General features: G+C 36.8%; 1 protein-coding gene across 1 annotated transcript; it reads right to left on the bottom strand.

The window, feature by feature from the left end:
• Positions 1-4,398: 4,398 nt before the first annotated feature.
• LOC129877051 (uncharacterized) lies at positions 4,399-27,089 on the bottom strand. Its single transcript, XM_055952531.1, has 2 exons — positions 26,054-27,089; positions 4,399-5,088 (listed from the first exon to the last, which is right to left on the bottom strand). Exons 1-2 carry the CDS (start codon positions 27,029-27,031, stop codon positions 4,591-4,593), a joined length of 1,476 nt encoding a protein of 491 aa, XP_055808506.1. The 5' UTR covers positions 27,032-27,089; the 3' UTR covers positions 4,399-4,590.
• Positions 27,090-27,427: the final 338 nt, after the last annotated feature.

Consider the following 27,427-nt stretch of genomic DNA (forward strand, 5'->3'; position numbering starts at 1 on the left):
CTTAAGTTTTAATGTTAACTACTTATGTTTATTAATTAAATGCAAATGTCCAATTAAAACTGGACATGTATCCAAATTAATCAGATTTTATACTTCTTTTTCGTCTCTCGCATGCCTCAAAGAGAGTGAACACACTCTCTGTGCCACCTCTGCTGTAACACCCCTCAAAAATTTTCCCTAAGATTCGGACCCTTCTTGTATTCGGGTAGGGTCGAACTCGAGTATTGTGGAGCATTTGCACGAGTTAAGACGAGTCCTTGAGAAATTGAGAAGTGCTAGAGGTGATGTGGGGTCACAAAGGACCCCTAGGACCAAGCTAGTCCAAAAGATTCGTTGTGGCTAAGTTTTAGGATGAGTTCATATGAGGGGTCGACTTGTAACGATCCTATCTTTTGAAAGACGATAATCTGGGTGGCCCACGACCCATCAAATTAAAGGTCGTCGAGTCTTCTTTCCAACGCCATCAAGAATGTACATTTTGGATTTTGGAGTCAAAAGATATGACGATCCTAAGATGAACTGGCACAATAGAGGTTTTCAGGACTGGGTTGCAATTGCTGGAAAACTGGGCTTGGCGCCGCAGTGGCGCGACGCGCCACTATCGCGCCAGAAACATGCCTCAGTAGTTTGGGCTCTGGCGCGGAGCGCCACTAAAAGGTGTGCAAGGTTTTTCAAGCCAATTTCTAGAACCCAGAAAATATTGTCCCTGGCGCTGCAATGGCGCGACGCGCCACTATCGTGCCAGGTGCATTTTTAGCCTATTTTTTCAGAACTTTTGAGAAGGGGCAATTTGGGAATTGTCCCAAATTATATATGTATCATCCTTGGCCAATTTGGGGACATATTTTCAGCCCCCACTCTCTCTCTAAAAAGCCCTAGGAGTTCTTCTCTCTCTCTCTCTCTTCTTCTTCCTCTCCAAATCCTCCTCCAACAAGAAGAGTTCCAAGAGCTTCAAGGTTTGAGTTTTCCATTGAAGACCCAACAACAAGGTTTCTTCAAGAGTCTATTTTAAGGTATGTAAGGCTATCCAAAACATGGGTTGAGTCCACCCATGTGCCCTACTCTTGCTTTGAGGTTAGATGTCCATGAAAATGAAGTTTCTTGGTATGGTTTATGTTTGAATGAGTTTTGTCCCCTATTTATTTGATGCTATATGTGTTGGTGTTATTGAGCTAAGAAGTTCCTAAAACCTTCATGTTAGTATGAGTTGATGGAGATGATCTGTTATTATGTTTTGTTGATCTCTTTAGCCATGTGATTATGTTTCTTAAGTCAATTTCCTTAAATGTGTTATTCTACTTGTGTTGTTGAGCTAAAGTCATAGAGTTGTGATGAGTCTTGAGGAGATGTCATGAATGCTTACCTAAATGAGGCTTGATTGAGTTAATTGGAGGATAGAACTGACGAGTGGACGAGGTCCTAAATGGAACTTGCCATTATGACTTAATTGAGTTGAAATGAGAATAGAGTTGATGAGTTGGCAATGTCCCACATGAAACTAGCCGTGAGGGCTTGTTTGAGATGATTGGAGGGAGTCTTATGAGCATAGAGTCATGGAAGGAGTATCGAGCACCGAGGCGAGCGAGAGTATAGTCCGTACTCGAACCCTAGGAACTACGCCGCCAACGTAGGTAGGGATGGAACCGTTAAAGTCGGATGCTTCCCATGGGATCGAACCGTTAAAGTCAGATGTTTCCCATTTATTTGTCCTGAAATGATAGGACTTGACTAATCGATGGTATCCATGATTAGGGAGGCGTTCATGGCCTGGCAAGGTATGGACGGACGTGGCAACAACGCTGATTGTTGTACTATCACCGGCTCATATGTGATGGTTGTCGGATAAGAGAAACTCCCATTTAGGTCTTAATAGTGCTCCGAGTCAGTTGAGTTGAGTGGCTTATGAGTTAGTCCCGTCTAAACTATTCTTGTTAGACTTAGGACACTTGAGTGAGTTGTCATTTATGTATGAGTTGAGACCCTGAGTTGATGTTGATGTTTCCTTGATGTTTGTTTCATCCGGCCATTTTACATACTCGTACATTCCATGTACTGACGTCATTTGGCCTACATCATTTCATGATGCAGAGACAGGTACTAGAGATCATCAACCGGCGCTCCGTTGAAGATCCACATACACTCCCAGCTAGTTGGTGAGTCCTCCTAGTTTCCGGAGGATGTTGAACTTTATTGTATAGCTTTGTTGTAGTTTCCTTTACTTTGATTTCTTGGTAGCCATGGGCTTGTCATTTGGCACCTCCTAGACTTTGATAGAGGCTTCATAGACTAGAGTGTGGGGAGGTTGAACTGTTATTTTGAGGAGTGCTATTATACTTATTTTGTTGAGTTAAATATGATTGGCCTTCGACCCCCACATTGTAAATAGCATGTTCCTTCCTTTGAGCGTATATGACTGAATGACGGAATGATTGAGTTAGGCGGTTCACTTGACGGTCAGAAATGACTTTCAAGTGCCGGTCACGTCCAGGGTACCCTCTCGGGGCGTGACATCAGCACTGAAGAATGTATTTATTACACTTTAAATTAATTCAGGGGGTAATAGAACTCATTTATACCTAACGATTTCGATTATAGTTGAAGGGGGTACTTGTGTATTATCCCTTAAATATATAATCAACTTTTTACTTTATTTGATTTTAAACTTATTAATTTGAATATTAAGTTTGATTTAACTTTGAAGCTATCGAACCAAATTTTGGTAATAAAAAAATGAAGAAGAGTATATTTCGTCCAATTTAAGTATATTTACATTTTCAAGTCAGCTTAATATATTTTTTTTGTCTAGATAAGAATAAAAAAATAATTTCTTTTTCAGCGAGTTATCTTCTTTATCATATTAATAAAAAAAAATGACAAATGTGTAGTTATAATTTTAAAAACTAAATAACCAATCAAAGGTGAAAAGAAAAAAATATTGAAATAAAGTAAAAATATATTGGCCCGCCTGTGCAACATCCTTGTCATTTTCCGAATCTGCCTTCTATCGATATTGAATATGTCTTTACCTTGTGGCTGACAGGAGTAGGACACTTCTGTTTTCACCTTTTGGCTTGTGTTGGACAGCTTACCATTCTTTCTTGCAACTTAGAGGAGAAATCAATCAGAGAAGAGAAAACTAATGAAACAAACTAGGTACCTAATTGTCTTGGATGACTTATCGGATATTGCAACATGGAATGAGCTAACAAAACCTTTTCAGAAAAGAAGTAGAATTATTTTAACAAGTCGGAAAAGGAAGTGGCTTTACAAAGGATGACACCACAGTGATCCTTTTTATCTTCTATTGCTCACACCAGAAGAAAGTTGGGATTTATTAGGGAAAAGGGTATTGCCCTGATTTCTCGCATAATTACAATCAGCAGATTCTAAGAGAAACTGAGAATCCATTGCACCCCCATTATTCAGCAGAGCAGATTTGTTTTCCAAGATTGGATGTCCTTAATGAACTCGAATAAGTTGATGCAAATTTTGCTGGTGAGGACTGGGGAACAAGTTGATGCAAATTTTGCTGGTGAGGACTGGGGAACAAGTTGATGAACTCGAACTCAGTGTGATCTGTACTTCCCTTTGAGCTTGAAAAAAATTGAAGCTTACAAAGTTTGATCTTTCATCCAATTCACTATCAGGAATTGCCACACTGCCCAACCTTGAAAACTTGAGTCTAAAAACAGCAATCATAGATGGAGGGAAAGAATGGAACATGGAAGAATTTTCAATTTAAGAAACTGAAAATTCTTAAATTGGAGAAGGTATCTTTTTCAGAATGGCAGGTTGGAGAGGAATCCTTTCCCGTGCACAAGGAATTACAAATGGAATTGTGTGATGAGCTTATGGAGATCCAGGACAGTTTAGGGGATATTTCTTATTTTTGGCTTTTGTGACATCTTTACATCTCCTCACAATCTCCAGAATGAGTACCATTTTCAAGAAAATCATGAATTTGTTTGCTGCTCCAAAAGTATAATAGTCCCAAATTAATGCATTTAGGGCAGAACTAGCCCAGAAAACAGCAAGATGGACACCGTCTTTTTGATGTTATACTGCGCATATTCTGTTACGTGAACTACAATGACTAATGCTAGAGCATACACTTGGTTACTAGAATTCAATTACAAAGCAAATTCAGATCAGCAGAATCGAGGTGTGAAGACGATAATATCAGCAAATTCAAGTAAAAACGCAGAAGAGGTTCTGTCTAAAGAAATATACAAACTGAGAGAATGTGCATGCTTGCTGTAATTAAATACCTTTCAAGAACGATACTACAAGATATTTTGGAAAAATTGTGATCAAAGAAGCTCGAGTTATCACAAGACATTCAAAACTGTACAAGTAATCAGTTCTTTGTTCATTCGTATTCAATTCTTAGGTATTGATCAGGCACTAAATTACAGACATTCAAGATTGGAAGCACAACATCTCCCATAGGATGAATTGAAACTCATCGAATAACAGATTAAGAAGACAAAATTTGGGTATGTGCAGAAATTATCATATATTCCAACTTTTTTGTCCTAATTCTTGAATCATTTACGGAATTTTCAACATTAAACTTGAAGATCTCCCAATTTATACAGGCCTAATTGAATCACGAACCTTACAAATTAATTTGAAAATAAACTTTGAAAACCTAGGATGCCAATATAGCCCAATTTCATCACCAACACCCAATTCGCGATCATTGATCAATCTCATGCATGATAGAGAATAGTTATCATTATGCAGCTTCCTAAAAGTAATACTTTCATCTTCATACTTCTTAGTGCCATTCTTCTCTGTTGAATCCCACAAGTCAACACGCACAACGTTCCCCTTCACCAAACTTCTTGCCAGCTCCAACTTCCAGTATGGAAGAATGCAGTCAAATGTTACAAAAATTGAAATCCGAAGCTCTCCAAAAACGAGATTTTCATAGGTAATCTTTTTCCTCATGATTTTATTTGAATGGATTATCAGGGTAGGGCCTGTCTCTATTAGCTCTCGAGTCACTACCCATGATGTGTTGTTAACTTCTTCTTCAGTTTTTGATGGGATGAAATTGTAAGAGAATGTCTTCTTCCTACAAACCTTAGAAAGCAATTTGAACACAAACTCTTGAAGCCTACGATCCCAACAAAGCGTAATTTCATCACCAACACCAGCATAGCGCATTTTTTTCCCCACCAACATTTACCCAGGGAAGTAAAAAAGAAAATTGCAACACTTAAGCAACTAATTAAGAGTAGTGCAGTTGTGATTAGCTGAAGTATATTAACAAAAATCCTAACATTGAGGAGAGTAACTCTCCCTTTAGGTTAATTTTTACCACTTTCTTCTTTTGTTTTACCGTGCATCTATGAGGACAATTACATAAACCTCCTCTTTTTTTTTTTTACTATGAAACATTATTAGCACTCAATTTACATAAAATTATATGAATTTACTATGATTAATTAATTTTTTAAAAATAAGTTCTAATTAATTATAATTGAATGAGATAACCCAAATGCAAACACATATCATGGACTAATTGATGCACACAGAATCTCCTCTTGCTAGCAAAACCAATTTGTGTATGTATGTTTAATATTATTTAGTCTATCGATCACATCAAGGATTGTGGTGAGATGGATAGGATCTCTCATTTCTTAATCAAAGATCTCGAGTTTCAACTGTGGAAATAGAACAAATTTTAATAAAGAACGTTTCACCTTCAATTGATCTTACACAAGTAATTCGATTAATTTGAGCTCCAAATCAGCTATCAGACAATAAATCAAATTTCTTTTTTATGTATGTCATTCTTTGAGTTAGACCAAGAGTAGTACAGTTGTGATTAGCTGAAGTATAGTAACAAAATCCTGAGGAGAGTAATCATTACCTGTGCTTTAGGTTAAGTTTTACCACTTTCTTTTTTTTGTTTTAAAGTGAAACCCAATTGTCTGTCTAACTATTTTAATCTCAAAGCAAGACAACATTTAGTCATAATATATGTAGTGCTTTTTTAATATCCGGTGTTTGATATTCGATATCGTATTGAAGTTCAACTAAATTGAACTCGTGTTGCATAGTGCCGATTATAGAGCCCATTCAAAGGAAGCCATTTTTACCAAGAATTTTCTGTATTCAAGACTCGAAATCAATATCTGGAAGAGCAACTCCTTTAATGGTTCATACGTAGTGCTTAAACTTAAGTTTATGTAGAAAATAGTTTAGTGACTCGAAATCAACATCTGGAGGAGCAACTCCTTTAATGGTTCATACGTAGTGCTTAAACTTAAGTTTATGTAGAAAATAGTTTAGTGACTCGAAATCAACATCTGGAGGAGCAACTCCTTTAATGGTTCACACGTAGTGCTTAAACTTAAGTTTATGTAGAAAATAGTTTAGTGGCTTTGTTAATCAACATCTGGTTAGAGGAGGAGTAACTCCTCCAATTTGTTGATTTACTTTAACTTTTTATCATAAGTTTAGCGACTTCGTGTGTGATTAACTAGCTAGTGGCAAATGATGAAAATACTGGCGGCAAGTATTTAGAGTGAAATTCCTAAAAATAAAAAAATGTATACACATACAAATGTGCATATATTTATATTTAAAATGTTTTTTTAATTTATATAAAAAAAATAACATATCTAATACATACGTGCAATAATTTAAGAAAAAAATATATTTTTACTACTTTACGAGAGATATCAGTGACGAAACTAGTTAGACATCATATAAGAGGATTTTTTTTTAAAAAAAAGGCATAATACATAAATATTCCATTTAACTTAGCCTCAGCTCACATTTATGCCCTCCAACTTTGGATGTGCACAAGTAGACACTTAAACTTGTATAAAGTTGAACAAATAAACATACGCTTCCTACATGACAATTTGAGTCCTATGTGGGGTCATACGTGTATTATGTCACGTAGGACACATGTGTTTACTTGTTCAACTTTATACAAGTTTAAGTGTCTACTTTTGCACACCCAATGTTGAAGGGCATAAATGTGAAATGAGGTCAAGTTAAAAGACATGCACATTTATGTATTATGCCAAAAAAAAATACATGTTACTTTCAATTTATTTATCCTGCGACAAAAGAGAAATTTAGTAACAATAAATTTTCCTTTCAGCAGCAATAGTTATTATCGTAAAAATATTTAGCGGCAATATAGTTAATGTCATTACCTCCAGAGTCGCTAAAGCCTTCATTTATATAGAGTGTTGGTTATAAAACTCATATATTTATTATTGTCGCTAAATTATATATATATATATATATATATATATATATATATATATTGTTAGCAAAAACGTGAAAATATAAAGAACAAGGAAGAACAATAATACTTAACGTGGTTCAGATCAGAATGATTCTATGTCTACCAGAGAACAACTGCATTTATATTAACAAAGAAAGGGGAGAGATCTCAAATACATCTAAGAGAATTGCTCTCTCAACTCTCTACTCTTCTAATGTATTTTACTATGAATTTTTGGATGATTTCAACAATGAAGAATGACCATCATTTTATAGAAGGCCAAACTTGGGCTCCAAGCACACAAAGAGAAAAAGAAAAAGAAATACAAAATTTAGCTTGCTCTCCAAGTTTAATTCCTAGCCAAGTAAATTGGCACATGAAATTTTCTTCCATTGGGTTTGACCCCACGAAGACCAAACCAACTCTTTCAATCTCCACCTTGATTTGCGTTTCGAGCATGCATATGAACAACTCCATCCAAAACTTCTAAGCTTACTAGTCAATCCCATTATAAGAAACAAAAAGAATTAAGCCTTTGTTGAACACACTAGCTCCACCTAGCAGTTGTTCTCCCAAAGTTGTATCAGTTGATGCATACTCCCCCAAATCCTTGCAGTATGCAAACTTGGCAAGCGGGACTATCTTGGTGAATATGTCTGCATCATTATCGTCTGTGATAACCTTCTAGACCTTGATAGCTCTCTCTTCAACAACATCTCGAATGAAATGGAATCTAACATCAATGTGTTTGGTGCGCTCATGAAATCTTTGATTTTTAATCAAATAAATAGAACTTTGACTATCACATCTTAGAGTTGATTCTACCGGAACCAAAATCAATTATGCCACCAACCTTTCAACCAGATAGCTTCTTTCACTGCCTCTATTACTTCCATATATTCTTCTTCTATTGTAGACAAAGCAACAATCAACTATAAATTCGATTTTCATTTAATGACACTGCAACGAGATTACAGATGTATCCAGTTGTGGACCTCCTTCTGTCAAGATCCTCAGCATAGTCAGAATCCACATAATCAAGAACTAAAACTCCTTCACTTTTCTAAAAGATTAGGCCAACATCAAATGCTCCTTTGAGATATTTCAATATCCACTTGACAGCTGCCCAATGCCTTTTCCTAGATTGGCCATGTACCTGCTTACCACACTTATAGATTGAACAATATCTGGATGTGTGCACACCATAGCATACATAATGCTACTAACTACGCTAGGATAAGGATCCTTTGACATATGCTCCTCCCCATTCTCTAATTAAGGCATTTGTAACTCTGAAAGCAAAAAACGAGAAGGTAACGGTGTACTTACAGACTTGATCATAATCATATTGAATCTCTTAAAAACCTTTTCGATGTACCTCTTCTGGGAAAGATATACGACACCGTCTTCTCTTGAAATCTATATTTCAAGAATTTTCTTTGAAGCTCCCAAATCATTCATGTCAAATTTCTTACTCAACAGTTTCTTCGAAATATTTATCTCTGTGATGTTGTTAGTAGCAATAATCATTTCATCAACATACAACAATAAATAAATCAGTAACCAAATGCATCCAGGTTGGTCATGTCCTCCAATTTTAATAGTGTTATCAAATGAAAATCCTATTTCTTTCTTGTCATGTTTTGACTATTGGAACTTAACTGACACTTTCAAGCAATCCATTAAATTCTCTCTACAGATTGCTAGAGGATTTCTTAGCAAAAAGAAGATTCAGCAGACAGCTAATGCGATAGAATAGGTTTTCAAAGCAACATCAAGAAAACATTTTTCAGAAGAGGAAGATGTGACTGATCTGGAAGAAAAGATCATTTAAAAGGTCCGTAGGCACCATGACCTCCGAATGCTTCTGATCGATTTCCTCTAGCTCTATTAACCCTTTTTGGTACAAGTTGTATATGTGAAAAAAGATAAAGTTGATTTTTTGAAATAGATTTTCTAGAATGTCCTAGTGTACAAACATAGATAATTATCTTGAAGAAATCTAGAATGTCCTAGTGTAGAAACATAGATAATTATCTTGAAGAAATATCTAGATATTCTAGAGAGTTGCTAGAAGATAAGTTTACTTGTAGATGTATCTAGAAGAATTTCTAGAACCATCCATAGACAAGAATAAATAGAGGATGGTCTTATACATTTGTACCAAAAACACCCAAAAAAATCTAAATCAAAGAGTTCTCTTCATAACCAAGTTCACCTATCCAAAATATTCCTTCTCCTTTCTAGCTTCCTATTCTTTAGTTGAATCTTTTGATCTTAATAAACGATCTTAGGCTAGCAGAAGATCTCCCTAATTATACTTTTCTTCTGCTATTCTCTACATGGTATCAGATCCATAGTCATACGTTGGCTTGTGTTATATTTCAAGATCCGGTTGGTGGTAGATTCTACTAGTTTGTGTACATGGATTTAAGTGGTCGTGTTAATGGGCTGGGAATGGAGTTGTTGAATCAGTACAATTATAAGGTATGGAAGACATGTATGGAATCATACCTTGTGGTTGAGGATTTGTGGGATATTGTTAATGGAAGTAACACAAGTCCTCCTGATGACAGACCGAAAAATAACAGTGCATACAAGAAGTGGAAGCAAGTTAATACGAAGGCGGAGATCATTCTGAAGAGAACAATCTCGTCTAGTTTATTCAATCATATTATAAAGTGTAAATTAGCTCATGAAATATGGAGGACCCTCGATTGTTTGTTAAACAAGAAGAATGAAGCTCGGCTGCAGATGTTGGAGAATGAATTGGTAAAAACCACTGTAGGTAATCTTTCTATCTCCGAGTATTTTTTAAAGATTAAGAACTTATGTTCTGAGATGTCTAATATCACGCCCCGAGAGGGTACCCTAGATGTGACCAGCACTCGAAGACCATTGTTGGTCCCCAAGTGAACCACTTGGTCCAATCACACATCCATTCACTATCAATCAAACAACAGAAAGTTTAAAATAATGAAATAATTTGGCGGGCAATCCAAATCGACGATCTAACTCAAGAAAGAAAGGCCATGGGCCAACAAATCGAATTCCAATCTTTGTCATTAATATACTTTGACAAGAATAATTCAAGGAAAGAAAATACTCAATCGACCCATCACTATCTAGTCTATGAAGCCTCTATCACTACTATCTAATTTGTGCCAATGACATGTTCATGGATACCTCAAATCAAAATGAAAAGGGCTAACTCGATGCAAGAATAATATAAACGGTATCCTCTGAAGGTAGGGGAGGACTCACCAATACGATCTCTTAAACCTATCTCTGCATCATGAAACAATGCAGGTCCAAATAGACGTCAGTACATGGAATGTCCGAGTATGTAATATGGCAGAATGAAACTGTGACACCCCAGAATTTTTTTCGCTAAGATTCGAACATTTTTTCACGTGAGTGTAGACTCGGACCGGAGGACTTGAAATTTTTCACATGAGTTAGGATGAGTTCCTAAGTAATTAAAGAGCGTTAGAGGTGATGTGGGGTCATGAAGGACCCCTAGGACCAAATCAAGCCAAAAGGTTCGTCGTGACTAAGTTAGAGGAGGAGTTTGCATGAGGGTTTGATTTCTAACGACCCTATCTTTTGATATATGATGATCTGGGTGGCCCACGACCTATTAAATTAAAGGTCTTCGAGTCTTCTTTCCAACGCCACAAAGAATGTAAATTTTGGAGTTCGGAGTCGAAGGATATGGCGATCCTAAGATGAACGAGCACAACAGAGATTTTCAGGCCTGGGATTCAACTACTGGAAATCTGGGCTTGGCGCCGTAGTGGCGGGATGCGCCACTATCGCGCCAGGAACATGCCTCAGTAGTTTGGCCCCTGGCGCGATGCGCCGATAAAAGTTGTGCAGGGTTTTTCAGGCCAATTTTCCAGAACCCAGAAATTTTGGCCTTGGCGCTGTAAGGGCGCGACGCGCCACTAGAAGCTTCTCTCTCTCTCTTCTTCTTCTTCTCCATTTCCAACAAGAAGAGTTCCAAGAGCTTCAAGGTTTGAGTCCTTCATTGAAGACCCAACCATAAGGTTTTCTTCAAAGTCTTCAAACAAGGTATGTAAGGCTAACCTAAAATATAGATTGAGTTCTTCCATATGCCCATAGATGTGTTGAATAGGAGTTGTGAAAGAGTTGAACCTTCTAAGAAGGTTTTCTTGAAAGTTTTTCTAAACTATAGAATGTTTTTAGATACTATTGGTTGATTGATGTTTTTAATGATTTGAGTTACTAAATAGTTATCTTTCATATTATTGATTATAAATGTATCTTTGTATATAGATGTTGACGATATTCTTGAGTTGAGTTTTGTTGAGAGTATGGGTTCATGTTTCACTCACATGAACCCAAGATGAGATTTCTTGTCATAAATGTCTTGAGGTTGAGATGGATAGTTGTGTGTATGTATGTATTGATTGGAATGAAAATAATGAATTGGATAGTTAAGAATGTCCTTTTTCTTCTATAAAATGAACATAGGACTAAAATAAGGATTTCGGAGTGGATGTTTGACGATTGATATGATGATGATATTTGACGATGATGTGAATGAAGAGGTTATGTTGATGAGGATGTTGTGTGATAAAGTGGATTAGAGTCTAATGTAATTTGTGGTATATGATGTGCATAATTTGAGTTGATAGGAGTCTTAGGAATATTTTGAAAATAAATAATCTTTTGAGGAGGATCTTTAAATAAATTATTTACGAACCTTTTTGCACAAACTATTTATACACTACTTTGAGTCTAAAGAATTATTAGTTTCATCTTTGATTTAGAGAGGAGTTTAAGTATGAGTTGAGTATGAGGAGCCTTTAAATGAGTTGAGTATTTTTACATTAAAGTATCCATTTTGAGTTTGAGTTGAGGAGTTGAATTATAGTTTAAAGTACATAATATTTTCTGCATTCATTGAGTTGAGATTGTATAAATTTTTAAAGAGAAGAGTTTGATGATTTGAGATGATTCGATTTGAAAGAAGGTCCAGTGAGGCTTGATTGAGTTGAAATGAGAACAGAGTTGATGAGGTGGCAATGTACCACATGAAACTAGCCGTGAGGGCTTGTTTGAGATGATTGGAGGAGTTTTATGAGCATGGAGTCATGGGAGGAGTATCGAGCACCGAATTGGGCAAGAGTATAGTCCATACTCGAACCCAATACCTATGTTGCCAAACGTAGGGGGATTGAACCATTAAAGTTGGATGCTTCCCCGAGAGATTTGTCCTGACATTATAGGACTTGGTTGGATTGGATCCATGATTGGTTGATTCGTTCATACCCTGGCAAGGTATGAACGGATGCGGCAATAACGTCGGTTTGTTGTACTTTCACTGGCTCATAAGTGATGGTTGTCGGTTAAGAGAAACTCCCATTTAGGTCATGATAGTGCTCTGAGTCAGTTGAGTTGAGTGAGTTGCTATATGCTTATGAGTTAGTCCTGTCTAAACTATTTCTTGTTAGACTTAGAACACTTGAGTGAGTTATTACATATTTATTGAGTTGAGTCCTTTGAGTTGAATTGTAAAACGTTGCATAATTTAATTTGCATATTTACTGAGTTGAGTCCTTTGAGCTGATTGTTGAGTTGAATATTGAGTAGATTGTATATGGTCGGATTGGAATAGATAAATTGTGATTTGGATTGAATAGAATGGTATGTGACTAGATTGGATTTGATTATTGAGTTGATTGTTGAGTTGAGTGTATATAATCAGATTGTACATGATTGAAAGGGGTCGAATTATAAATGATTTGATTGAACTATATTATACATAATTGGATTGGATTCTAGGGTATATGATTGGTCTCTGTCTAAACTGTATCCTTATTTTAAATTTATGACGATTTATTTGAGTCCCTCTTATCTTTCTGATTTGAGATATGTGGACCGATGTTATTCTTCCTCGAGGTATGTTTCATTCTGCCATTTTACATATCAGTACATTCCATGTACTGACGCTATTTGGCCTGCATCGTTTCATGATGCAGAGACTGGTTTATGAGATCGTCAATAGGAGCATCATTGGGGATCTATTTGCACTCAGCGTATTGGTGAGTCCTCCCCTATATTCGGAGGACACCGTTTGTGTATTCTTACATCGATTTAGCCCTTTTTATTTTTATTTGAGGTAGCCATGAACATGTCATCGGCACCAATTAGATAGTAGTAATAGAGGTTTCATAGACTAGATAGTGATGAGTCAATTGAGTATTCATATCCTTGAGTTATTCTTGTCAAATTATTTTAAATGACAAATATTTTAGTTGATCTGTCGGCCCATGGCCTTTATTCTTCGAGTTGGATGGGTGATTTGAGTTGCCCGCTAAATTATTCTTTATTTTTAAATTTTCCGCTGAATGAATGAATGAATGGATGTGTGATCAGGCTATGTGGTTCGCTTGGGAGCCAGAAATGGTTTCTGAGTGCCGGTTATGTCTAGGGTACCCTCTCGAGGCGTGACAAACATGGTATCAGAGCACAGAGTTCAAGTGTCCTAGGGAGTCTATGAAGCCGTGTCTAGTAGAGTCTTGCTTATGAGTGTGTTGTGCACCACACTTATAATCAGGAGGCTATAGGACATTAAGAATTTGTTTCCCTTCTTTCATATACTGAGTTCGTGCGATAGAGTTTAACCCTATGAATATTCCCTTCTAATTCGTGTGTTGCTCAAATCCATTTGACTACCCCTCATACTCAAGGTAGTTGAAACGGTAGATATGAGATTCTTATTGATGAGTTAAGATAAAGTCTTGAGGAAGGGAAGAGATGGCACAAGGCTTGAGAGGAGCCGATTATTGTGCTTAACTCTATTGATTTGGAAGGATGTACTCTCATTCGTATGGATCGTGCGTTGAGTCAGAGCGAGATGTATCGTAGAATCTTATCCCTACATCTTGATTCGAATGTCACCTTCGAGGGGGAAGTTGTGTATCTAAGTGATAAGTGTCACCATCCAATAGAGTGTAATCCGAGGCATGGATATCTATGGTTGATAGGATGATTGTAGAGTTAGAAAGAGGGAGTTAGAGGAGTAGAACTGAAGTAGTAAGAATGGTGGTTGATTGAGGCCTACAACTAGAGTGGAGCATCTATAGGGTGAGTAATGAGGTGTAATGAATGATTGTGATAGTTCTAGTTTTAAGCTTTTATTTAGTAGGCTTGACATGACGTATGCGAGAGATTAAGATATTAACTTGCGAGGAGTATGTGTTATGGATGGAGAGGTTATGTGACCCTCAGATGTAAATAGCGAATTGAGTCTAAGTCATATGGTAAGAAGAGGCTTAAGAGGTGTATGTGAAACAGTATAGAGTTATATGAGGTTCTAAATTGTGAGTTGCTCTAAGTGACTAGTTAGTATTCTTTAGTTGATGCCTTTAAGCTAAGGGGGAGATGATAGGGTAATGAGCCAAAGTAAGTCTTGAGCTTCCGATAGTGATGAGTTGTCCAAGATGATAGTGGACGGAGTTGAGCGAGAGTAGATGAGGGAGAGTGAGTGCTTCCCGATTGTGATAGTTGTATTGTACTTGTCTAGTTGAGGATAAATGTGTGGAGGAGGAGTGAGATGAGACCTTGTGATAAGCAATAGATAGGTAAGAGTATGTTATTGTGTCTCCGAGAAAGAGCTCATACGATGATGAGGGTATAAGTGTTGAAGTAAGCTTGGGAATTCTCAGATATGAGTGAGGTAGTTAGAGTGATAAGCGTGAGTGTATGGTTGTCACTGTGAGAGGGATGGTGGTAGGCTAATGATAGCATTTGGGGGAAAGATTGGAGGTACGTGAAGGGTGTTATGAGGCTTGTAAAGGAGGGGAAGTTTCGACACCGATATATTGAACTTATGAAATTGTGGAGAGGATTAGGAATGTCGCTCATGAGTTGGAGTTCGACAATTGACGATCTAGAGGTTAGAATGATTCGGTTGATAGAGTTTCGATGTTCTATTCGTGCCTAATGATGAGAATGTTGAGGGTAATGTTCCTATTCTTGACTTGAAGTGGTTTGCCTATTCTTGAGTCGAAATAGTTGATTGTCTAGATTGCTTAATATGATCGATTGGTTGATTTGATTGAGTCTCAATTTTTATTCGTGCCTCGATTCCACCATTGGTTTACTCATCATTCAAGGACGAATGATCCCAAGGGGGAGATAATGTGACACCCCGGAATTTTTTTCGCTAAGATTCGAACATTTCTTCACGTGAGTGTAGACTCGGACCGGAGGACTTGAAATTTTTCACATGAGTTAGGATGAGTTCCTAAGTAATTAAAGAGCGTTAGAGGTGATGTGGGGTCATGAAGGACCCCTAGGACCAAATCAAGCCAAAAGGTTCGTCGTGGCTAAGTTTGAGGAGGAGTTTGCATGAGGGGTTGACTTCTAACGACCCTATCTTTTGATATATGACAATTTGGGTGGCCCACGACCTATTAAATTAAAGGTCTTCGAGTCTTCTTTCCAACGCCACCAAGAATGTAAATTTTGGAGTTCGGAGTCGAAGGATATGGTGATCCTAAGATGAACGAGCACAACAGAGATTTTCAGGCCTGGGATTCAACTACTGGAAATCTGGGCTTGGCGCCGTAGTGGCGCAATGCGCCACTATCGCACTAGGAACATGCCTCAGTAGTTTGGCCCCTGGCGCGACGCGCCGCTAAAAGTTGTGTAGGGTTTTTCAGGCCAATTTTCCAGAACCCAGAAATTTTGGCCTTGGCGCTGTAAGGGCGCGACACGCCACTATCACGCCAGAAACATGCCTCAGTAGTTTGGTCTCTGGCGCGGCGCGCCACTGCGAGGTGTGCAGGTTTTAGGCGTAATTGGCCTGGCGCTGCAATGGCGCGACGCGCCACTATCGCGCCAGGTGCGTTTTTGCCTATTTTTCAGAATTTTTGAGGAGGGACAATTTGGGAACTTACCTAAATTATATATATTTTACCCTTGGTCTTTTGGGAACACATTTTGCAGCCTTACTCTCTCTCTAAAAAGACCTAGGAGCTTCTCTCTCTCTTCTTCTTCTTCTCCATTTCCAACAAGAAGAGTTCCAAGAGCTTCAAGGTTTGAGTCCTTCATTGAAGACCCAACCACAAGGTTTTCTTCAAAGTCTTCAAACAAGGTATGTAAGGCTAACCTAAAATATGGATTGAGTTCTTCCATATGCCCATAGATGTGTTGAATAGGAGTTGTGAAAGAGTTGAACCTTCTAAGAAGGTTTTCTTGAAAGTTTTCCTAAACTATAGAATATTTTTAGATACTATTGGTTGATTGATGTTTTTAATGATTTGAGTTACTAAATAGTTATCTTTCATATTATTGATTATAAATGTATCTTTGTATATAGATGTTGACGATATTCTTGAGTTGAGTTTTGTTGAGAGTATGGGTTCATGTTTCACTCACATGAACCCAAGATGAGATTTCTTGTCATAAATGTCTTGAGGTTGAGATGAATAGTTGTGTGTATGTATGTATTGATTGGAATGAAAAGAATGAATTGGATAGTTAAGAATGTCCTTTTTCTTCTATAAAATGAACATAGGACTAAAATAAGGATTTCGGAGTGGATGTTTGACGATTGATGTGATGATGATATTTGATGATGATGTGATGATAATGTTTGATGATGATGTGAATGATGATATATGATGATGATGTTTGATGATGATGTGAATGATGATATTTGACGATGATGCGAATGAAGAGGTTATGTTGATGAGGATGTTGTGTGATAAAGTGGATTGGAGTCTAATGTAATTTGTGGTATATGATGTGCATAATTTGAATTGATAGGAGTCTTAGGAAAATTTTGAAAATAAATAATCTTTTGAGGAGGATCTTTAAATAAATTATTTACGAACCTTTTTGCACAAACTATTTATACACTACTTTGAGTCTAAAGAATTATTAGTTTCATCTTTGATTTAGAGAGGAGTTTAAGTATGAGTTGAGTATGAGGAGCCTTTAAATGAGTTGTGTATTTTTACATTAAAGTATCCATTTTGAGTTTGAGTTGAGGAGTTGAATTATAGTTTAAAGTACATAATATTTTCTGCATTCATTGAGTTGAGATTGTATAAATTTTTAAAGAGAAGAGTTTGATGATTTGAGATGAGTCGATTTGAAAGAAGGTCCAATGAGGCTTGATTGAGTTGAAATAAGAACAGAGTTGATGAGGTAGCAATGTACCACATGAAACTAGCCGTGAGGTCTTGTTTGAGATGATTGGAGGAGTTTTATGAGCATGGAGTCATGGGAGGAGTATCGAGCACCGAATTGGGCAAGAGTATAGTCCATACTCGAACCCAATACCTATGGTGCCAAACGTAGGGGGGATTGAACCATTAAAGTCGGATGCTTCCCCGAGAGATTTATCCTGACATTATAGGACTTGGTTGGATTGGATCCATGATTGGTTGATTCGTTCATACCCTGGCAAGGTATGAACGGACGCGGCAATAACGTCGGTTTGTTGTTCTTTCACTGGCTCATAAGTGATGGTTGTCGGTTAAGAGAAACTCCCATTTATGTCTTGATAGTGCTCTGAGTCAGTTGAGTTGAGTGAGTTGCTATATGCTTATGAGTTAGTCCTGTCTAAACTATTTCTTGTTAGACTTAGAACACTTGAGTGAGTTATTACATATTTATTGAGTTGAGTCCTTTGAGTTGAATTGTAAAACGTTGCATAATTTAATTTGCATATTTACTGAGTTGAGTCCTTTGAGCTGATTGTTGAGTTGAATATTGAGTAGATTGTATATGGTCGGATTGGAATAGATAAATTGTGATTTGGATTGAATAGAATGGTATGTGACTAGATTGGATTTGATTATTGAGTTGATTGTTGAGTTGAGTGTATATAATCGGATTGTACATGATTGAAAGGGGTCGAATTATAAATGATTTGATTGAACTGTATTATACATAATTGGATTGGATTCTATGGTATATGATTGATCTCTGTCTAAACTGTATCCTTACTTTAAATTTACGACGCTTTATTTGAGTCCCTTTTATCTTTCTGATTTGAGATATGTGGACCGATGTTATTCTTCCTCGAGGTATGTTTCATTCTGCCATTTTACATACCAGTACATTCCATGTACTAACGCTATTTGGCCTGCATCGTTTCATGATGCAGAGACTGGTTTATGAGATCGTCAATAGGAGCATCATTGGGGATCTATTTGCACTCAGCGTATTGGTGAGTCCTCCCCTATATTCGGAGGACACCGTTTGTGTATTCTTACATCGATTTAGCCCCTTTTATTTTTATTTGAGGTAGCCATGAACATGTCATCGGCACCAATTAGATAGTAGTAATAGAGGCTTCATAGACTAGATAGTGATGAGTCGATTGAGTATTCCTATCCTTGAGTTATTCTTGTCAAATTATTTTAAATAATAAATATTTTAGTTGATCTATCGGCCCATGGCCTTTATTCTTCGAGTTGGATGGGTGATTTGAGTTGCCCGCTAAATTATTCTTTATTTTTAAATTTTTCGCTGAATGAATGAATGAACGGATGTGTGATCAGGCTATGTGGTTCGCTTGGGAGCCAGAAATGGTTTCTGAGTGCCGCTTACGTCTAGGGTACCCTCCCGGGGTGTGACAGAAACATACCTCAAGGAAGAATAACGTTGGTTCAACTATCTCAAATCAGAAAGGTAAGAGAGACTCAATCAAAGTGTCATAAGTCCAAAGTAAGAATACATTTTTTGACAAAGACCAATCATATATCATACAATCCAATCCAATCATGTACAATACAGTTCAATCAAATCATTTACAATTCGATCCCATCCAATCACGTACCACTCTATTCAACCCAATCACATATCATCTAATCTAATCTGATCTGATCCAATCGTACACTATCCAATCAAATATCATTAAACCCAATCCATCACATGTCACCTAATCCGATCCAATTATACACAATCCAATCACATATCATCCAGTCCAATCCAATCATATACAATCAACTCAACAATCAAGTCAAATGACTCAACTCAATAAATATGCAAATTAGAACTTAGTAATGTTATATAATCCAACTTAATTATCAACAAGCTCAATCAAACCAATTAAATCATGCACAATCCACTCAATTTGGGAGTTTCTCTAACCGACAACAATCCCACCACCTATAAGTAGGTGATGCACAATGAGCCACGTCATTTCCACATTCGTCCATACCTTGCCAGGGCATGAACGAATCAACCAATCATGGATTCCATCGATCAGTCAAGTCCTATCATTTCAGGACAATAAAATGGGAAACATCCAACTTTAACGGTTCGATCCCATGGGAAACATCCGACTTTAACGGTCCAATCCCTTCCTACGTTAGCGACGTAGTTTATGGGATTTGAGTATGGACTATACTCTTACCCAAATCGGTGTTCGATACTCCTCCCAAGACTCAATATGCACATATCTATCAAGTGAGTAAAATATTCAAAATACTCGTTTAGTCTCTTAGGACTTAGTTTCAAATCAACTCATTTAGTCTCATTGGACTCTTTTCAAAACTCGATCAATTTGGTCTCATTGGACCTTCTTTCACAATCAACTCATTTCAATCATCAAACTCTTCTTCCTGAATTTGATACCATCTCAACTCAATGAATACAGAAAATATTAGATGCCTTTAAAACATAATTCCAACTCCTCAACTCAAACTCAAAATAGACATTTTTATGTAAAAATACTCAACTCGTTTATACTCAAAATACTCATGTTCAAAAAAAAATAAAAGACTTCTCAAACTCAACTCATGCTTAAACTCTTTTTAAATCATAGATGAAAATAATTATTCTTTAAACTCAAAAATAGTGTATAAATAGTTTATGCAAAATGTTTACAATCATTTATTTAAAACTCCTTCTCAAAAGATCATTTATTTTCAAAATCAAATCAATTTATGCAAATCACATATCACATAATCACATTAGACTCCAATCCACTTCATCACATAATATCCTCATCAACATAACCTCTTCATTTACATCATCATCAAATATCATCATTCACATCATCATGAACATCATCATCAAATATCATCATTCACATCATCATCAAACATCTACTCCAAAATCCTTATTTAATTCTATGTTCAATTTATAGAAACAAAATGACATTCTAGCTCTACCAAGGTTTCGTTTCTTTTTATGCCCTTCACATTCATAACTATCCCAACATTCTCATATAACTCAAAAATCAATTTCATCAAACTCATGTAAAAGAATACCTCATTTCACTATGAAAATAATATTGTTTTTATTATACATAAAAACCATCAATCTCAACCTCAAGACAAATTATGACCAAAAAGAAAATCTTATCTTGGTTTCATGTGAATGAATACATGAATCCATAATCTCAACAAACTCAACTCAAGAATATTTTTAATATAGGGATTTATATACAAAAACAATTCAAGAAACATTCATAGAAGGTTCAAACTTTTCACAATTTTCATCCAACACATCTATGGGGCATATGGAAGAACCCAATCCATATTTTAGGTTAGCCTTACATACCTTAGAGTAGATTTTGAAGAAACTTTGTTGTTGGGTCTTCAATGGGAAGCTTGAATCCTTGAGCTTTTGAGGGCAAATCTTGTTGGAGATATTTGGAAGAGAAGAGGGGATGAAGATTAGGGTTTTTGGGAGGTGAGAAGGCTGAAAAATGATCCCAAAACGTTCCAAGTTAGGGTATATATGTTTAGGGAAAATGTCCAAGTTGCCCCTCTTCAAATCTGGAAAACTGGGCAAAAATCTTGCTGCGCTATAGTGGCGCATCGCGCCACTGCAGCGCCAAGCCAAAATAGGATTAAAACCCTGCACACCTAATAGTGGCGCGTCTCACCAAGGACCAAACTACTGAGGCTATTTTCTAGCGCTATAGTGACGTCGGGCGCCACTGGAGCGCCAGGCCTGAAATTCCTGCAGTGGTCGCCCAGGCCTGAAATTCCTGCAGTACTAGTCTGTAGAAAAAAGGTCATAACTTTGGACTCTGAACTCCAAAAATTACAATCTTAGTGGTGTTGGAAAGAAGACTCAAAGACCTTTACTTTGGTAGGTCGTGGGTCACCCAGTTTGTTATATTCAAAGAGATATGGTCGTTTGAAATTGATCTTTATACTAACTCATCCGAAAACTTAATCGATTGGAATTCTTTGGACTCGGCTTGGTGTCAGAGATGTCTTATGACCCTAAACCACGTATAATACCCTTCAAATACTTAGAAATTAATCCTAACTCATATATAGAATTGCAAGTCCTTCGGTTCGAGTCCACACACATGTGAAGAAATGTTCGAGTCTTTGCGAAAAAAATTTCGGGGTGTTACATCTAATGTCTTTATTAAATACATAAAAGGCTATCTCTAAAGAACAAATGAGAAGAATTATCATTCGTGGTTTGAAACCTGAATATATTCCATATGTGACGTCAATCAAGGATGGGATCAACAGCCATCCTTGGAGGAATTTGAGAATTTATTGTCGTCACAGGAGCTACTAGCCAAGAAGTTGGCTGGTATATTTGTCAAAGAAGGGGAAGGAAATGCTCTTGTTACCGACAAGAGGAACTTTAGAGGAAAATCACGAGATATGCCGCACTCTGGATTATCAGGTGGTTTAAGATCACCCGGAAGGAAGGAAGAATCTTCTAGTAATTACAGTAAGAAGCCTCTTAAATGTTACCGTTGTGGTGGAATAGGACACATAAAAAGATATTGGCGAGCTAAGGAGAGCAATATGGCTCAAGCTGAGAAAGTTGTTAAAGAAAAAGACTGGTTAAGGTGCTTCTTAGCTGAGGCTCGAGCAATAGATGCCATGGTTTCCATCAACCATGAAAGAGACTGAATTGAGGTTTCAGAATATAATACAGTCGATCATATGGAAAAGCAAGACACCGATGTGATCAGTATGAATCAAGAAACTTTCAAATATGTTCATACTAGTGATATGGTAGCTACTATAAAAGAAATCACGGAAGTAGATCATGAACATGCAGCGTCTGAAATTATTTATGCTAGTGGTGACCTTTACTGAAAAAGCATTGAGAGAGATGTATTAGAAGTTGAAGTCTCTAATCAATCTTTAGTCATATCGAGGTCAATCGTTGGCTTAGATCAAATGTTGGAAGCAAATGAAGAAGATGAAGATCAAATAGATGAAGAAGCTGGCCTTGAAGGCCAAATTTTAGGTGGAGAGAAAGATGACATATTTTTCGGAAGCTGTGAAGCTGATAAACAGGTTAGTAAAGAGATAGAAAGAGAATTCGGTGGTGGATCCTATTATGGTGCAGAGGATTCATATGAAATTGATGATCAGATAGTCACTGACTCAAATGAGGAGGCTGATACAAATGAAATCCCCTTCTGTTATGGAGTTGCATTAGAAGGAGTAAGTACCAGAATCTTGAACCCCGGAGTTTCGAACTTGCCCATCATTGATGTTTCTTCAGATAGTACAACAGTCAAAGCTAAGGGAAAGGGGAGTCCGAGAACTCAACAAGGAGATAATTTACATAGAGCAATTGACATTGAAGAATCTTCATCATTTGAAGAAGAAAGAGGAGTCCGGAAGAAACTTTTGAGAATTTCACCAAGACGAGGCTTAAAGCTTCGTTTGAGTTCTTCCACGACAAGTGTGGGGTAGTTTTCAAAAAATCACTTTAAAGGGGAGTGTGAAAAAAGATAAAGTTGATTTTGTGAAATAGATATTCTAGAATTTCCTAGTGTAGAAACATAGATAATTATCTTGAAGAAATATCTAGATATTCTAGAGAGTTGCTAGAAGATAAATTTACTTGTAGATGTATCTAGAAGAATTTCTAGAACCATCCATAGACAAGTATAAATAGAGGATGGTCTTATACATTTGAACCAAAAAAACGCAAAAAAAATAAACTAAATCAAAGAGTCTTCTTCGTAACCAAGTTCTCCTATCCAAAATATTCGTTCTTCTTTTTATAGCTTCTTATTCTTTAGTTGAATTTTTGATCTTAGTAAACGATCTTAGGCTAGCAGAAGGTCTCTCCAATTATACTTTTCTTCTGCTATTCTCGACAGTATACTACATCTGCATATTGATGGAGATATATGAGGAAAGCTCCAAGACTTTGGTCGACATAATTTTGGAATGTATAAGAGCTATGATGGTAAGTTTTCTTCATCAATGAACATAAGCTAAAACCTTTTTAAGTTTTTCTTTTATTTCATAACATGATATGATCTTCATGCAGAGAAATGATGCGACAGCAAAAGAGAAGGAAATTGCACTTTTAACCTTCAATGAAATCTCTCTGAAATGTAAAGAAGCTGCTAATAGGTAACTTGCATGATCTTGTCCATTGAACTCATTTGCATGTTGATATCTTGTATACTGTACACTATTAGTTTTCATTCAGGAATAGCAGTTTATGATTTCTCACTGAATTACATTTGTCAGGTTCTAAGAGACACCGATAATCTGGCCACAGAGCAACGGATGAAGGAATTCAAGAATCTTATACTATCATGTTCCTTGAGTTTTAAGAGTACCTACATCAGAAGCTGTTGTGACATATCACATGTTTAATCTTGTACATTCAGTAAGGGAATTATGGAAATATCTACCAATGCCTGGCTACTATTCCAAAACAGCTAAAATTACTTTCCTGTTGAGAACTTGTAAGGGTGTTTACATTTCAATGTGAAATGTCTTGATAGATGTAAAGTTTGTGACTCTTGTGTTGAAGCTGTATTCTTCAGTTACCGCGAATCATGAAACTAGTATTATGTGGAAACAGATTTTTTTGATAATAAGTGCAAGGATTCGAATAGTCTATTTAATGAATTTAGAAATCACATTTCTCTATTCAAACATTATTCAACACTTATTTGCTATAAATATCTATATAGTGCACTCTATTTAGGAGTATTAGTTCATGATTTCTTTCTCGCTTAATGACAATCAGCAGATTTTAAGAGAAACTGAGAATCTGGAATTCAAGAATCCATTAAATCCCCATTGTTCAGCGGAGCAGATTTGTTTTTCAAGATTGGATGTCCTTAAGGAACTCAAACAAGCTGATGCAAATTTTGCTGGTGAGGACTGGGAACAAGTTGATGAACTCGAACTCATTGTTATCTGTACTTCCCTTTGAGCTTGAAAAAATTGAAGCTTACAAAGTTTGATCTTTCATCCGATTCACTACCAGGAATTGCCACACTGCCCAACTTTGAAAATTTGAGTCTAAAAAAGCAATCATCCATGGAGGGAAGAATGGAACATGGAAGATGTCACCTTCGAGAAACTGAAAATTCTTAGATTGGATAAGGTGTCTTTGTCAGAATGGCAGGTTGCAGAGGAATCCTTTCCCGAGGAATTACAAATAGAATGGTGTGATGAGCTTATGGAGATCCCGGACAGTTTATGGGATATTTCTTCTTTTTGGATTTTGTGACATCTTTACACCTCCTCACAATCTCCATAGAATGAGTACCATTTTCAAGAAAATCATTTCTTTGCTGCTCCAAAAGTATACTCCCAACTTAATGCGTGTAGTGCAGTCACTAGCCCAGAAAACAGCAAAACGGACACCGTCTTTTTGATGTTATACTGCACATATTCTGTTAAGTGAGCTGCAATGACTAATGCTAGAGCATACACTTGGTTACTAGAATTCAAGTACAACGCAAATTCAGATCAGCAGAATCAAGGTGTGAAGACGATGGTATCAGCAAATTCAAGTAAAAACGCAGGAGAGGAAAGTTTTAGATCAAACAGCTCGAGTTATCACAAGGCATAAACAAAACATTCAAAACTGTACAACCATCTCTAATTATCACTTCTTTGTTCATTCTAATTCAATTCTTAGCTATTGATCAAGCACTAAGATACAGACATTCAAGATTGTATGACATCAAGAATGTGCTTGATGTACGACCTTTCAAGAACAATACTGGAAGATGTTTTGGGAAAACTGTAATCAAGCAGCTCGAGTTATCACAAGACATTCAAAACTGTACAAGTTATCACTTCTTTATTCATTCTAATTCAATTCTTAGGTATTGATCAGGCATTAAATTACAGACATTCAAGATTGTATAACCATGCATTGAAGCACAAGATCTTTCAAAGGATGAATTGAAACTCATCGAATAACAGATTGGGACAGAAATGTCAGCCAAATTTTTCTTGCAAATACAAGTACAGAAAAACAGATTAAGAAGACAAAATTTGGGTATCTGCAGAAATCATCATATATTCATACTCCATATATTCCAACTCTTTCGTCCTAATCCTTGAATCATTTACAGGATTTCAACATTAAACTTGAACATCTACTAATGTATACAGGCCTAATTCTTGAATCACGAACCTTAGAAATTAATTTGAAAATAAACTTTGAAACCGTAGGATCCCAATATAGCTCAATTTCATCACCAACACCCAATCCGCGATCATTGATCAATCTCATGCACGATAGAGAGTAGTCATCATTACGCAGCTTCCTAAACCTTCCACCTTCATACCTCTTAATGTCATTCTGCTCCGTTACATCCCACAACCCAACACGCACCACATTCGTGTTCACCAAACTTCTTGCCAGCTCCAACTTCCAGTATGGAAGAATGCACTCAAACATCTCTAAAAATGAAATCCCCAGCTCTCCAAAAGTGAGATCTTCACGGGTAATCGTTTTCCTCATGTGCCTCAAATTAGTCGAATGGCTTATCCGGGAAGGGCCTGTCTCTTTTAGCTCTTACAATGTCTTCTTCCTACAAACCTTAGAAAGTAAGCTGAATCTAAACTTTGAACACCTAGGATCCCAACATAGCGAAATTTCATCACCAACAGCCAATCCGCGATCATTGATCAATCTCATGCATGATAGAGAGTAGTCATCATTACGCAGCTTCCTAAAAGTAAAACTTCCACCTTTATACCTATTAGGCCTGCCATTCTGCTCCGTTACATCCCACAAGCCAACACGCACCATGTTCCCGTTCACCAAACTTGTTGCCAGCTCCAAATTCCAGTATGGAAGAATGTACTCAAACGTCGCGAAAAATGCAATCCGCAGCTCTCCAAAAGTGAGATCTTCAATGGTAATCTTTTTCATCATGTGCCTAACGTTATTCAAATGGATTCTCCGGGGAGGGTCTGTCTCTTTTAGCTCTCGAGTCACTACCCATGATGTGTTGTTTTCTTCTTCTTCAGTTCTTGATGGGATGAAATTGTAAGAGAATGTCTTCTTCCTACAAAGCTTAGAAAGTACTTTGAACATAAACTCTTGATCTTCAGGATTGAAACATAACCCAATTTCATCACCAACACCCAATCCTTGAACGTTGAATGATAGAGAATAGTCATCATCATGATTAGTCAGCTTCCAAAATCTAAATTTTGTATCTCCATAAAACTTAATATCATTCGATACGTCCCACGCACGAAAAAGACCCACGGACCCCTTCACCAATAGTTTGCCAGAGTTCAACGTCATGTATGGAAGAATGTACTCAAACGTCTCGAAATATGAAATGACCAGATTTCGTTGATGGAGAATTTGAGGGGTAATCTTTTTCTTGATCTTCCATGGGTTTTTCCAATCGAATATCAGGGGAGAGCCTGTCTCTACTAGCTCGGGAATCTTTAGCCGTGATGTGTTGTTAACTCTGACGGCTTCTTCTTCAGCGTTTGATGGCATGAAACTGTAAAGGATTATCTTCTTCCTCCATTTTGAAAGAGATTGCTCATTAGCCATTTCACGATCAAGATTTGGGAGAGAATTTTAGCGGGAAACAGAGAGAAATATATCTTTTTTCTTCTGGAAACAGAGAGAAATGTTTCTCAACTTTAGGTGTATACTGTCTATTTATAGGCGGCTATATCTATATCAAAATGGCACGTGATTAGCCATATATATAACAACATCCTTCATATAAAAGCACCCCCACTATAAAAGTCAATCTTTTCTCGAAATTAATTTTTTATGTTATATTATACCTCTCTATAAACATTTTAGCTATAACAATAACAATTATCTTTATGATAGTACGTTCTTTGTAAAATTACTCTCTATAACAACTATCTTCTCTTTTGGAAATACAAGTATTACGTACTCGAGCGATGCACGAATAATATTAAGATATTATTTTTA

The sequence above is a fragment of the Solanum dulcamara genome, chromosome 2 (genome assembly GCF_947179165.1).
Source record: "Solanum dulcamara chromosome 2, daSolDulc1.2, whole genome shotgun sequence".
NCBI classification, from domain to species: domain Eukaryota; kingdom Viridiplantae; phylum Streptophyta; class Magnoliopsida; order Solanales; family Solanaceae; genus Solanum; species Solanum dulcamara.

Excerpts from the sequence above, each read along its gene's own strand:
- LOC129877051 (XM_055952531.1), bottom strand. The coding sequence starts at position 27,031 with ATGGCTAATGAGCAATCTCTTTCAAAATGGAGGAAGAAGATAATCCTT. Across the intron at positions 5,089-26,053 it reads GATTCAGCTTACTTTCTAAG|GTTTGTAGGAAGAAGACATT; the intron begins GTTTGTAGGAAG and ends TTGCTTTCTAAG.